We start from the raw sequence: 12,708 nt of genomic DNA, 5'->3' as shown, positions 1-12,708 counted from the left end.
ACCAATGTCATAAAACAATATGTGTACTACTGTTTCATGAGAAACTATTTGTTCTGTAAGCCTTCACCTGAAGTACAATAAAAATAAAAAAAATTACCATTTCTAAGCAATTTACTATTAGTCACTAGTGCATGTTAAGCACTTACCATGCATCCTTGCATTTAATCCTCACAACCTCCCCATGAGGCAAGCTCTATTATCAATCTTCCTTTTACCAAAGAGGAAACCAAGGCTCAGAGAAGTTAAGCGATGTGCCCAAGGTCACAGCTAGTGAGTAACAGGCCTGGCATTTGAACCCTGATTTGAGAACCTGGCCCTGAAGCCCTCCACTCCTTCACTTCTTCTTTAGCCAGAAGAGGCAGCAAGGCTGGGGGCAGGGAGCAGCATGTATGCAGTCTAAAGAAATTTTATATTTAGGAAATTTAAAAAATTCTATTGTCTTTATAGCACAAACTAGAGAAAGCAAAGATCAGCAAAATCATCTGGGCTGCATGGCCATGAAAATCTCTGTTCTCCTTTCTGCGGGCCCTGGGGCACCTTTATGTTTTAGTACATCCTCAGCTTCCTTATTACCCTGAGTACAGTGCCTGCTGTTATCTCTGCTCTTTTCTAATTTCTCTCCTGCAGGCCCATCCACCTCAAGCAATTCTAGCAGTCTCCTCTTCATCCCGCCTACCCGTGTGGGAGCTGAGGGGACCATCTTTTTGTAAAACGGCCCAGAGTTGCTACGTTCCTGTTTCTTTGGAGGCTTTCTCTCCAGCCCCTGCCTCAGCTGAGAGCTTAGAACAGAGCCAGGCAGGCAATGAGTGACATGGTCGGGGGATCCAGGTATAAGAATTACTTCACTTTCCTCTTTTCAGTAAGAAATACGAGTAGCACAGGGAACTCATGGCACTGAGACGCAGAGGCAGGATCAGGGAGGAAAGGGAGTGGTGGGGACTGCGGCCAGCCAGAGTACTCCTCTAAGGAGGTGGCTGCTTCTCGGCTCATCTCACCAAATGCTGCCACGTGGGTATGTAAGCCCAATGTCGCCAAACCTTCCAATTCTTCCAACGATGCCAGAAATCAGATTTCTTCCCCACCCCACCCCCAAAAAATCTCCTGATTTTTAAATGTTGGCAACTAATATTAAAAAAATAAAAATAAAAACACACGTGTGGGCTGGATTTGGCACACTCAAGTTTATAGCAAGTCTCTGGATGGTACAAACGGTTAACGTGCCGGGCTGCTAACTGAAAGGTTGGCAGTTCAAATACACCCAGAGGTGCCTCTGAAGAAAGGCCTACTTCTGAAAGATCACAGCCATTGAAAACCTCTACGGAGCAAAGTTCTACTCTGCACACATGGGGTCACCATGGGTTGGGATTGACTCGACAGCAACAGGTTTGGGTTTGGTTTTTGCCATGGCGACTCTGGAGGCCACATGGTCCAGATGGCACAGCAAGGCCACAGGATAGAAGAGGGCCACGCATCCCTCCACAGACCTCAGGTGACTGAGAGATACATCCCTGAGACAGTGGGGTCTATCGGTGGAGGAGCCAGCCCCACCTGCCCTAACATATTCCTGGAGCTGGGTCTTAACAATGGAAGAACCATCACAGGAGTTTAGCGCTCCCTGGTTTTCACAGTTCTCTAACCTGCTTTACCTCGGCAGACTCTCAACTCACTAAGACAGACAGGCAAGGTGGGCTTTTTCACAGATGAGAAAACTGAGGCTCCGAAGGTGTTGTGAACTGAATTGTGTCCCCCAAAATATGTGTTGAATTCCTGGCCCTTGCACCTATGGATGTGTTCCTGTTTGGAAATTTGTTATGTTAATGAGATCATATCTGAGCAAGGCAGATCCTAAACCTAATCATCTCTGAGCTATAAAAAGACCAGAATAGTCACATAGACACACGTACGCAGGGGAAGACAGACACCATGTGAGGACTGTCTACAAGTCAAGGAACCAAGGAACATTCAGGTTTACTGACAAGAAAATAACTGACACAACCAAGACTGTGATTTGGACTTTAAGCCTCCAGAACCAAGAGAAAATAAATTTCTGTTCTTTAAAGTCACCAAATTGTGGTGTTTGGGTTACAAGAACACTAGGTAACTAAGGCAGAAGGTAGCACTGAATAGCCCTGAGTGTGCAGCAAATAAGTGGCAGAGCTCAGTTGCAAACTCTGGGCTTCTGAGGGGACTCTCAGTCCAGCGCTCCTTTTACATCCTGACCAAAGAGCTGGCCATCACAAAATGAGCTCTCCAGCCATCTGTGAGCTTGTACAAGGACAACTCGTGCCCTCCTCTGCCCACAGTTTAGTTGCTTGAAGACCCATCTCTTACCTTTCCCGTTGACTTGGTCCCCTTCCAGATACAGAAGTAGCAGATGGTCCAGGCTGCCAGGAGACACAAAGCCAGCTCCCAGCGGAGGTTCCCAATGTGCTCAATCCCATCTGAGATGGCCAGGACCCGGCGCCTGCAGGAGGGAGAGCAAAAAGTCACCGGGGCCGGGAGACAGACCACCCCTGAGCAGAGGTGCTGAGATGGAGCCCACTCTCTCCTTCACCCACCCCCCACCTCTTGCCTAGTGGCTTACATGAGTAAACCCTGTGTTGGGCACAGGGGCCTCAGAGAAGAACAAGACCCAGCCCCTGCCCTCCTGGAATTCCCTCTCTGGGGAGAAAGATGGACAAGGTAGTAGGTGATTTACAGTGCAGCGTGATAAGGACTGCAATGGAGGAAACACAGGGGGCTTTGGGAAGACCAAGCAGGCACCTTCTACCTTGGGGATGCGTGGGAGACCATATTACTGTTAATAAATGCCCCACATTCCTTCCTGCCCTGTTGAACTCAGGTGTGGAGATATGACTTGCTTTGGCCGATGGAACATGTACCACTTCAGACAGATGCTAGAAGAGCCAGGTGGCATGGTCCACCATGGTCTCTTTTCCCTACTTTTGCCATGGAAGAGAGTCCCTGGGTGGTGCAAATGGTTAGGAACTTGACTGCTAACTGAAAGGTTGGAGGTTCGAGTCCACCCAGAGGTACCTTGTTAGAAAGGCCTGGTGATCTACTTCCAAAAAATGAGCTACTGAAAACTCTACGGAGCACAGTTCTACTCGGACACACATGGGTTGCCAAGAGTCAGAATTGACTCCATAGCAACTGTTTTTTTGGTTTGTTTTGGTTTTGGGGTTTTCTTTTTTTTTTTTTTTCTTTTGGCCACCGCAGAGGGTTGTGTCAAGAGGCAGCCTCTAGAAGACTGAGCTCCTGAGTGACTACATAAGCCCTCCTGTCCCCATCCCCCATGTCAGAGAGCAAGTGCCAGCAAGAAATAAACTTGACTGCTTTAAGCTACTGAGCTCTTTGGGGTATTTGTTACTGTAGCATAACCCAGCCTATCCTGACTGCTACAAGGGGTCAGGGAAAGTTCCCTGGATCCTTAGCCAAATTTTGAAGGATGAATAGAGTTTAGGCAGGAGAAGAGGGGAGTAAAGAGTGCTTTAGGCTGAGGGAAGAGCATGGGCAAAGGCCTGGAAGGCAATTGGTGTATTCGGGGAACAGCAAGCTGGAGGCCAGGGATAAGAAGAGAAAGGCAGAAAAGGTAAACGGAGGAGGCATCATAGAGAGCCTTCAATAGCATGCTAAGGGCCAGGGGTGTTCCAAAGGGCCAGGCCACAGAGAAGGAGAACTCCTGGGTGCACTAAGCTAATGCTTCCAGCCACAGCCCTCTCTCCCAACTCATCCATTCTTCAGAGTCAACACAGGCCTGGCTCCCAGAGCCCAAGCCTGTGGTTTGTGTTTCTTTAAAGTCAAACTTGCCACGCTCCATATTGTGCAGAACCATGGCACCAACACAAACCACCCCCAAACTTGCTCCACGAACCCCATTCAGACTGCCAAGCCACCCCCCACCAAACCATGCCAGTCCCCTCAGTGCTCTGGGAACGAACGTCCTTTGAGGAAGCAGCTCCCATCCCACCAAGCATGAAAGCCTCCCTCAGTGTCTGTCTCCCTGGGAATCCGCTCCAGGCTTGATTCTGTGTTAATTACTCAATGACACCAATTAGCACTGGTCTGCCGGCTCCCTCCAGCCCCAGCTCCCGCTGGAGAAATCAGGCAGGCCCCCAAACAAAATTGGGCTGTGTGCAGCCACAGATTTCCTCAAAAGGAAACCAACTCTCAGACGGCCAGCCACGTGAACTGGGAACATCAACCAAACAAACATTTACTGAGCACCTACTATGTGCCAGTCACCATATTAGGTAGTGAGGATATAAAAGTAAGCATGACATGGTCCTTGCCCTCCATTAGGATAAACTGGACAAAAAGAAGTCTGAGTTATTTGAGAAAGAAAAGAGAGAGTTACTCAGCTGTGGTAACAACTGTTACTTTGTTTGCTTCTTACATTTTAGCAATCTCTGGTTTTAACTGGTTTTAAAATTACCCCCAAAACAATAGTTGCCGTTGAGTCAATTCTGACTCATGGTGACCCCATGTGTGTCAGAGCAGAACTGTGCTTCACAGGGTATTCAATGACTGATTTCTTGGAAGTAGATTGCCAGGCCTTTCTTCCATGGCATCTCTGGGTGGCCTCAAACCTCCAACCTTCCAGTTAGCAACACTTTGCACCACCCAGGGATTCCCTTTAAAACTACCTTTAAGACTCATTAACTGAGACCTTAGAGAGAATCTATTATTATAACAGAGTAGTATGTCCCAGAGCATGGTCCCTGGGTGCTTGCCAAAAATACGAAACTTTCTGCACCCTACCCCAGAACCACTCTTTGCAGAGTGGGCCCGGGGATCTGCATTTTGTCATGTTCCCTGGGAACTTCATATGCACAGTGAGGCTTGAGCACTCAGGAGTAGACTTTCCTGGTAATGACGGAATAACCTACAAACTCCACCTTTCTTTTTTTTTTTTTTTTTTGAGGGAGTTTGAGGGCGAAGGTTCTGGATCCTTTGAGATGCACACAAAAAGTTCTGCAAGGAACTTGAGGGTATTCACTGACGCTGATGCACACAGATTAAGTGTCTCGTAGCCTACATATACTACCACAAGAGCTCTTTCGGGCATTTGTTACTGCAGCATAACCCAACCTATCCTGACTGCTACCGGGGGCTGGGGAAAGCTCCCTGGAAGAAATGACACCTTAGCTGAATTTTGAAGGATGAATAGAGTCTAGGCAGGAGAAGAAGGGAATAAACAGTGCTTTGGACTGAGGGTGCACGGGCAGAGGCCCAGAAGACAATGCGGTATATTCAGAGAACAGGAAGTTAGAGGCAAGGGATAAGAAGACAAAGGCAGAAAAGGTAAACAGAGGAGGCATTATAGGGAGCCTTGAATAGCAAGCTAAAGGGTGGGGTGTCCCAGATGGTTAGACCACAGAGAAGGAGGACCCATCAACAGGTATGAGAAAGGACAATCCAGCGCAGGAAAGAAACTGGGCCACTGCCAGAACACCAGGAAACAACCTGGGTGCACGCTGTAGCGGCCCCCTCTAGTCTCTTACTAGGGATTTGTCATTAAAGAGGTACTTACGTGAGGGTGCTGAGGTCCCTAGGTGGTGCAAACAGTTTGCCCTTGTCTACTGACTGAAAGGCTGGCAGGTCAAACCCACCCAGCAGTGCCGTGGAAGAAAGGTCTGGCAATCTGCTTCTGTAAATATCACAGCCATTGAAAACCCTATGCAGCAGTCCTAGTCTATAACACATAGGAGTGCCATGAGTCAGAATCTACCCAACAGAAACAGGTGTTTTTTTTTTTTTTTCTTTAACATGAGGCCTCTAGCTAGCAGGGGTGCACACACGTGCTTTCTTGCTGATGTTACTGTTTTCTGAACTGGGCATCTGAAAACTAGAAAACACATGGGGATGGAGAGAGAGAGCAGGGGGCAGCCCTGCCAGGAGTACGCTGGCTCAGACCCCCTTCTCTCCCACATTTTGGAAGCTGCAAACTTTTGAGTCATACAGCCTGCTTCGGCTCCCTCTCGCTTAATTGAACAATCTCATCACCAGAATGGGAAGCAGGTTACTAAAAGCTACGGAGGATGAATTGCTCTTTTGTTTCACCAGACACTATTTGGAAACATCCTTAAACTATTTTCTTTAGGTTTCACCAATGCTGACTTTAACTAGGAACAGACGCTGGGTTTCTAAAGAAAGGGGCTCGGGGGCCAGGTTCTCAGCCTGCACTGCCGTGGAGTTGTTTTCAAACCCACAACGGCAGCTTTTGAGAGCATGGGGGCTGGGGTACTCAACTCTGGAGACTTGGAGAAGGCACAGCTCTTCCTGGGAAAAAGCTTTCTTAATGACCCTCCCCCACGAAGCAACAGGATAGAAGACAGGCCTGAATAAGGAAGAGTTTATGCCAACACCCTGGCAAAAAAAGGTCCCAGAACAGGCCTCCCGACACTGTTCAGGGAGCGGGAAATTGTGAAGACCAGATGGGACTCTTCAGGGGGATTAATTTACTCAAATCATATTTATCGTGTACCTACTGTGTCCCAGTGACGCTCCTGGGTGGAATAAATGGTTAGGTATTCAGCTGCTAACTGAAAGGTTGTCAGTTCAAGTCTACCCAGAGGTGCCTCGGAAGAAAGGCCTGGTGATCTACTTCCAAAAAATCATCTGATGAAAACCCTATGGAGCATTGACACACGTGGGGTCTACTCTGACCCCCATGGTGTCTCCACAAGTTGAATCAACTCAACAATTGGTTTGGTTTGGTATGTGCCAAGCATTAAAGCAGATTCTGTATGATGTGCCCTTTTCAGGCTATAACAGTAGAATACTTCCGGAGATTTCTATCCAGAGGCTGAAATCTCAGAGCTTGGAGGTATAGTATCCCTGCCTCTCCAGACCTAGGCCCATTCAGAGACTGGCTGGGCTCAAATCCTAGCTCTGCTACTTACCAGCTGACCTTGGGTGAGGTCTGTCTCAGCTTCCGCATCTGTAAAATGAGGATAATGCTTTACAAGCATTAACTCATCTAACTCTCACAACAATTAGTATCACCATTTTAAAGATGGGGAAATTGAGTCACAGAGTCATCACACAAGCAAGTGGCAGAGCTTGTCTTTGAACCCAGGAGTCCTGGCTCCTGAGCTTATACGTTTATCCTCAGTGCTAGCTCCTAGATTCCCCCATAACACTGAAATCACCACCTTTCTCTCTTCCTTAAAAATTAAAGCTATGGTAAACACACACCCCAAAGCTATCTTACACATCTTTGTGTCCCAGGTAAAAGTAGTATACAGCATGAATCCATTTATTAATTTACTCAAGTAATACTGATTAAAGTGTCTTCAAGGTGTCAGGCACTGCGCTAAGTCTGGGGGCCCTTAAAGAGCTCATGGGCTAATGGGGGAGGCAGACAAGGAAACAGCAGAGTATGGAGAGGGTCACAACAGAGACCAGCCTGAGGGCCGTGGAAATACCTAGGCATAGCCGAGGACCTCCCTGGGGATCAGGGCCAGGGATGAGGGTATAGGGGGTGCTGAAAGGTAAAAGGAGAGCTAGCAAAGAAGAGGGGGCATTGGGGGCAGAAGGTCACCAAGCGCAAAAGCCAGGAGGCTGGAGAGACATCCCAGCGAGGTGCAAGAAGGGCATGGTGTGCCAGGTCGGGGCACAGGAGATGGGGAGCGGCGGGAGTGCGAACCTTGCTGAGCAGCTGGGGCTTCATCCTGAGGGTGACGGAAGCCAGAGAAGAGTCTCAAACCTGGCGAGAGAGCATCAGATGTATGTTTCGGCAAACTCTTCAGCTGCAGTGGGAAGCATGGATGGTGGGGGTAGGGGGGGTGGGCAGGAAGCCCAGTGCAGAGCTCTTGCCTTATTCTGAGCAATCAATCCCCAGGCAGGCACCTGACTAAGGCAGAGGAAAGGTGCAGGAGAAGATGGATGGATTTGGGAACAGCAGAGGCAAAGGGGACTGCCTGGACGTGGCAGAAGGTGCAGAGAGGGCTAGGCTGACACCCAGGTTCATGCCGCGAGCCCCTGGACGGATGGTGGTGGGGGTATCAGCTGAGCAAGAGTGAAATGGCAAACGGGGTGGGGTGAGGAGGTAGGGAACCATTATTTTAGACAAGCTGATTTTGAGGTGCTTAGGGGACCCAGGCAGCTGCAGTGTCCAGAGACAACTGGGTGTCTGGATGCAAAGGTCAGAAAAGAGATGCAGGAAGGCAGGTCAGACTTGAGCCCTAGACCATCGTGGGTCCTGGGAGTGCATGCGGCCGCCTGGGGACAGCAGGAGAATGGGGAGAGAGAGAGCCTGCAATGGAGCCCGGGAACCTTTGTGGAAGGGACAGGGAGAGGAAGGGAGGAGCCCTGGAAGGAGGCAAGAAGGGCTGAGCAGAACGGCAGTGGAGAAACGGGAGGGGTGGTATCCCCAAAGGCAGAGGAAAGGAGGCCCAGGAGGGACAGCAGCCGATCTGCCAAATGCTATAGAGTAGCCTGGTGGGGTGGGGGGATCTGCTGATTTGGGGACCAGGAGGGAGGTGAGCATAAGGAGAGCCACCAGGTAGTTAGACCTCCCTCAAGGGCAGGAGGTGGGAGCGAGTGAGAGGTGAGACCCTAAGTAACTTGGCTCTTTTGGGAAGTTTGGCTCTAATGGGTTAGAGAAACATGGCGGTAGCTAAAGGGACCACAGGATACAGAGAGCTGTTTTATTTATATTTGTTTTTTTTAAAGGTTGACGTGAATTTGACAGATAATGGGAAAGAGTCAGGAGGGAGGGAGAAGTTTTAGGTCTAGAAGGGCATGGGGGATGAGAGAGGGGAAAGGGAGATAAGGTCCTTGAGATCAGGGCAGGGAAAGACTTCACAGGAGGAGGCGTTAGGTTGAGCCAGGCACGGAAACACCATTTCTACGGGAATGAGGGGAAAGAGTTGGGAAAATGAAGATGTGAGTTTAAAAACAAACCATATCCTTACTGGAGTCCCTGGGTGATGGAAATGGTAAGCGCACTCAGCTGCTAACCAAAAGGTTGGAGGTTTGAGTCCACCCGGGGGCACCTCAGAAGAAAGGCCTGGCAATCTAGTTCTGAAAAATCAGCCTCTGAAAACCCTATGGAGCACAGTTTTACTCTGGCACACAAGGAGTCACTGAAAATCAGAATCCACTCCAAGGCAACTGGTATATCCTTATTAAGAGACACTGGGAGGAAGGAACAAGCAGAGAGCTGGCATTGGAGGGGACAGTGGCAGGTGCCATCTGACCAGCCATCCACCACACTTCAATCAGTCCTCGTGGCAACATAACCATTCCAGGGGCATTATTATGGCCGTTTTACAGATGGGGAAACTGAGGCCCAGAGAAGTTAAGCAACTTGTCCAACTTGCCCATACTGTAATTTGATACCAGGTTCTCCTGATGCCGATACACCATGCTGCCCGGCCAGAAACCGCCCCTGAGGGAGGGTATGTCCTCCTTATGGCCACCCACATCCCGCCTGATAGTCTACCATCATTCTCTCTTGGCTTCATATGCAGCCAGAGGGGCTGAGTCCAGAGAGGAGGAAACACCTCACACCTGAAGCTTCTCTTCCCAACACCCCGGCTTCCAAGAGTGAGGGTGGTCTGAACCCGAGAGAACAGAGCCAGAGGAGAGCAGCACAGCCCCTCGCCCTGGCAGGAAGCCTGGGAGAGGCCATGTGGGAAGAGTTCCCAGCCCAGCCAGGGGAGGCCTCATTGTAATGTCCTGCACGGAGCCCGCAAACAGATCACCTTTCTTTGCCTGGTGGTTACCATTAAACCTGCCACAGAGGACAGTGCTGCCAGGGACGAAAAGATCACCCCAAAGCTGGCTCTGAGGGGCTGCTCTATAAATAGCCTTGCTCATTCCTCCTTTCTGGTCTCCCAAAGCAACAAACAAAAAAAGGACCTATCACCAAAACAAATGCGCCCTTCCCAGCCCCCTCCAGGGGCGCAGCAGCGGCTTTGGGATTCTCCTCTCTCCCTTCACTGGGAAGAAAGCAGTATAGGTCCCCAGCTCTCCCTGTGCATGTGGTCTGCTCCAACAGAGTCCACAGCAAAGGAGACGCAGAGCGAGGACCCTCCTCAGCAGGAAATTCAGGTCTCTGCATCATTCATTCCTGCAACAGTTATTTACAGGCGCCAACTGTGTGCTGCGTGCCCTGCTAAGGACTAGAGCTATAGTGATGAGTAAAGCCAGCAAGTTCTGCCCTTGGGGAACTTATCCTCTAGGAGCATAAAAATAACAAGGGCAGGGACAGCTTGCATTTCCTGTGTGCTTACTAGGCCCAAGCATGCCACGTGCAGAATCTCGTTTAATCTTCCCAGTATCCTCGGAGGTCCTCCCTAGCATCCTCTGAGAGCTTTCCCAGTATCTTCTTGGGCTGGTTCTTCCTTCTGTCCTTCAGTAAACATTCAGTGAGCATCTCCTGTGTACCTGGCACTGCCCTAGGCCAGGGGTCAACAAACTTTTTCTGTAAAGGGTCAGACAGTAAATATTTTAGGTTTTGCAGGGCATATGATGTCTGTCCCAACTACTCTATTATTATGCATAGACAATTCATAAGCGAGTAAGTGTGGCTGAATTCCAATAAAATTTTATTTACAAAAACAGGCAGTAGGCCAGATTTGGCCAGTAGTTTGATGACCCTGCCCTAGGCTAATATTTCCCAAATAACGTTGATCCTTCAAGATACCCTGAGTACCCAGATCACACTGGGACCTCATTTGAGAAAATAATGCCCACTGTAGCCTTCCTTAAGGACTTTCAATGCTCATTAGCATATTAAAGGCTCTAAAAAGTCCTTTAATAAAGATACCTGCACAACTTTGTTTAAGCCAGTGTTCCCCAAATTTATTTAGAAATGCCCTTCCCACCAAAATACAAATCAAAACCACAATGAGATAGGACCTTATATCCACTAGGATGGCTATAATAAAAAAGACAGATAATAGCAAATGTTGGCAAGGGTATGGAGAAACGGAACCCTGATATATTGTCAATGGGAATGTGATATGGTACAGCCACTTCGGAAAACACTTTGGCATTTTCTTAAAAGGCTGAACATAAGCATAAAAAGTAAAACATAAGACCCAGCAATTCCACTCCTAAGTATCTACCCAAGAAAAATGAAAATACACGTCCGCACAAAAACTTGTGCACAAATGTTCATAGCAGCATTATTCATAAAGCTAAAAAGTGGAAACAACTCAAATGTCCATCAACTGATGAATGGTTAAACAAAATGTGGTACATCCACACAATGGAATATTATTCCATCAGAAAAAGGAATAGAATACTGATACATACTGTAACATGGATGAACCTTGAAAACATAACGCTAAGTGAAAGCAGCCAGGCACAAAAGGCCATCTATTGTAGAATACAATTAAGATGAAATGCCCAGAATAGGCAAATCCATAGACACAGAAAGACTTGTGGTTGCCTGGAGGTAAGAATGGAGATGAACTATAAATGGGCATGAGGGACTTCACCAGGGTGGAAAGCTTCCAAAACTATATTGTGGTGATGCTTACCCTTTCAGTACATTTATTAAGAATCACTGAGAATAGAGAGGCCCTTTCGAGAGGCGTGGTCAACATGGCGGACTAGTTAGATGCTTCCTATACCCCTCTTACAACAAAGACCTGGAAAAACAAGTGATTTGATTCTATGTGAACATCTGGCAGCCCTGAACAAGGCAAGGCTAAGAAATCCATCTGAGTCATACCAGAGAGGAAGATCGTTTGGAAGAGGTGAGGAATGCTAGAGCCGCGGCAGTGACACAGCAGAGACACAGCCACGCCGGGCCACGGTGAAGCAGGCAAACAGCTGTGCTGTGTGCGTGCTCGAGAAGCAGTTTCGACATCAAGAGAGACCCGGCAGCAGAGATTCTGCTTGGACACTCCGAACCAGTGAAGAGCAGCTCCCAAGAGGCTAGGATAAGTACATGCGCGCACCCTTCCGTGGAGAGTTTAAAAAATAAAAGCCCATTTGGGAAAAACCTCTCTCCCTTTTACCTCCTATCTCTGCGCTCTGCATCGGATTTGGGAAAAACCTCTCTCACTTTTACCTGCTACCTCCATGCTCTCCACCGGATTTTACCGCCTCCCTCCCCGCTCTGCACTGGGAGTCCACTGGGCTGGAAATAGATCCCAAAAGGCACCCTGACCCATTCTCCTGGCCTTGGAGAGGGAACAAATAAGCTGCTGGCTCCCCTAGGCCAGGAACACAGGGTTGGCACAACTCCTTTGCTGGCCATAGATATTAGGGGTCCGCAGACTCTGAGTGCCGTACACCTCTGTATAGACTTGTGGGGACCCATCTCAACAGCATTAGCCCTCACTACCACAGTACAACAGGGCAAACATCTGAAGTTTAACTTCAACTGCTTCAGCTGTGAACGGGCAGATTTGTGATCCTTGAAACAGCCCTGCTCCTCAAGTAGGCACTTTTATCGATCTGCAGCAGGGTCTTGAGGACTGGTGATAGCTCCTAAAGTGCCTAGCCACCTGCTACAGGAGTTCAGGAAAAAGTGGTGTCCTCGAGTCTTTGCAGCCAACATAGTGGGGTGCTCTTCGCCGGCTGCAAAACTCACCTACCTATTCACCCTAGAGAACAGGGACATGCTTTTCTTTCAGACTCTCAGGGGCAGCTGTCGGCCCCCTGCCTGGCTCAGCACGTGATCCCCTACCACAGCCAGAGTCCAGTGCCTGCACCAATCACCCATGCCTCTCTAGGATTGGG

The 12,708-nt window shown here is 48.8% G+C and overlaps 1 protein-coding gene across 1 annotated transcript in view; it reads right to left on the bottom strand.

The window, feature by feature from the left end:
• SLC6A11 (solute carrier family 6 member 11) overlaps positions 1–12,708 on the bottom strand; it is a 187,180-nt gene that overhangs the window by 150,070 nt on the left and 24,402 nt on the right. Inside the window, exon 5 of the mRNA XM_004368330.1 lies at positions 2,332–2,464. Coding sequence (XP_004368387.1) covers positions 2,332–2,464 — 133 coding nt within the window. The remainder of the gene's footprint in view (positions 1–2,331; positions 2,465–12,708) is intronic.

This window comes from Trichechus manatus, unplaced genomic scaffold (assembly GCF_000243295.1).
Source record: "Trichechus manatus latirostris isolate Lorelei unplaced genomic scaffold, TriManLat1.0 scaffold00001, whole genome shotgun sequence".
NCBI classification, from domain to species: Eukaryota; Metazoa; Chordata; class Mammalia; order Sirenia; family Trichechidae; genus Trichechus; species Trichechus manatus.
Note: the sequence above shows the minus strand (reverse complement) of the source record. Positions and strands in the feature narration are given on the sequence as shown.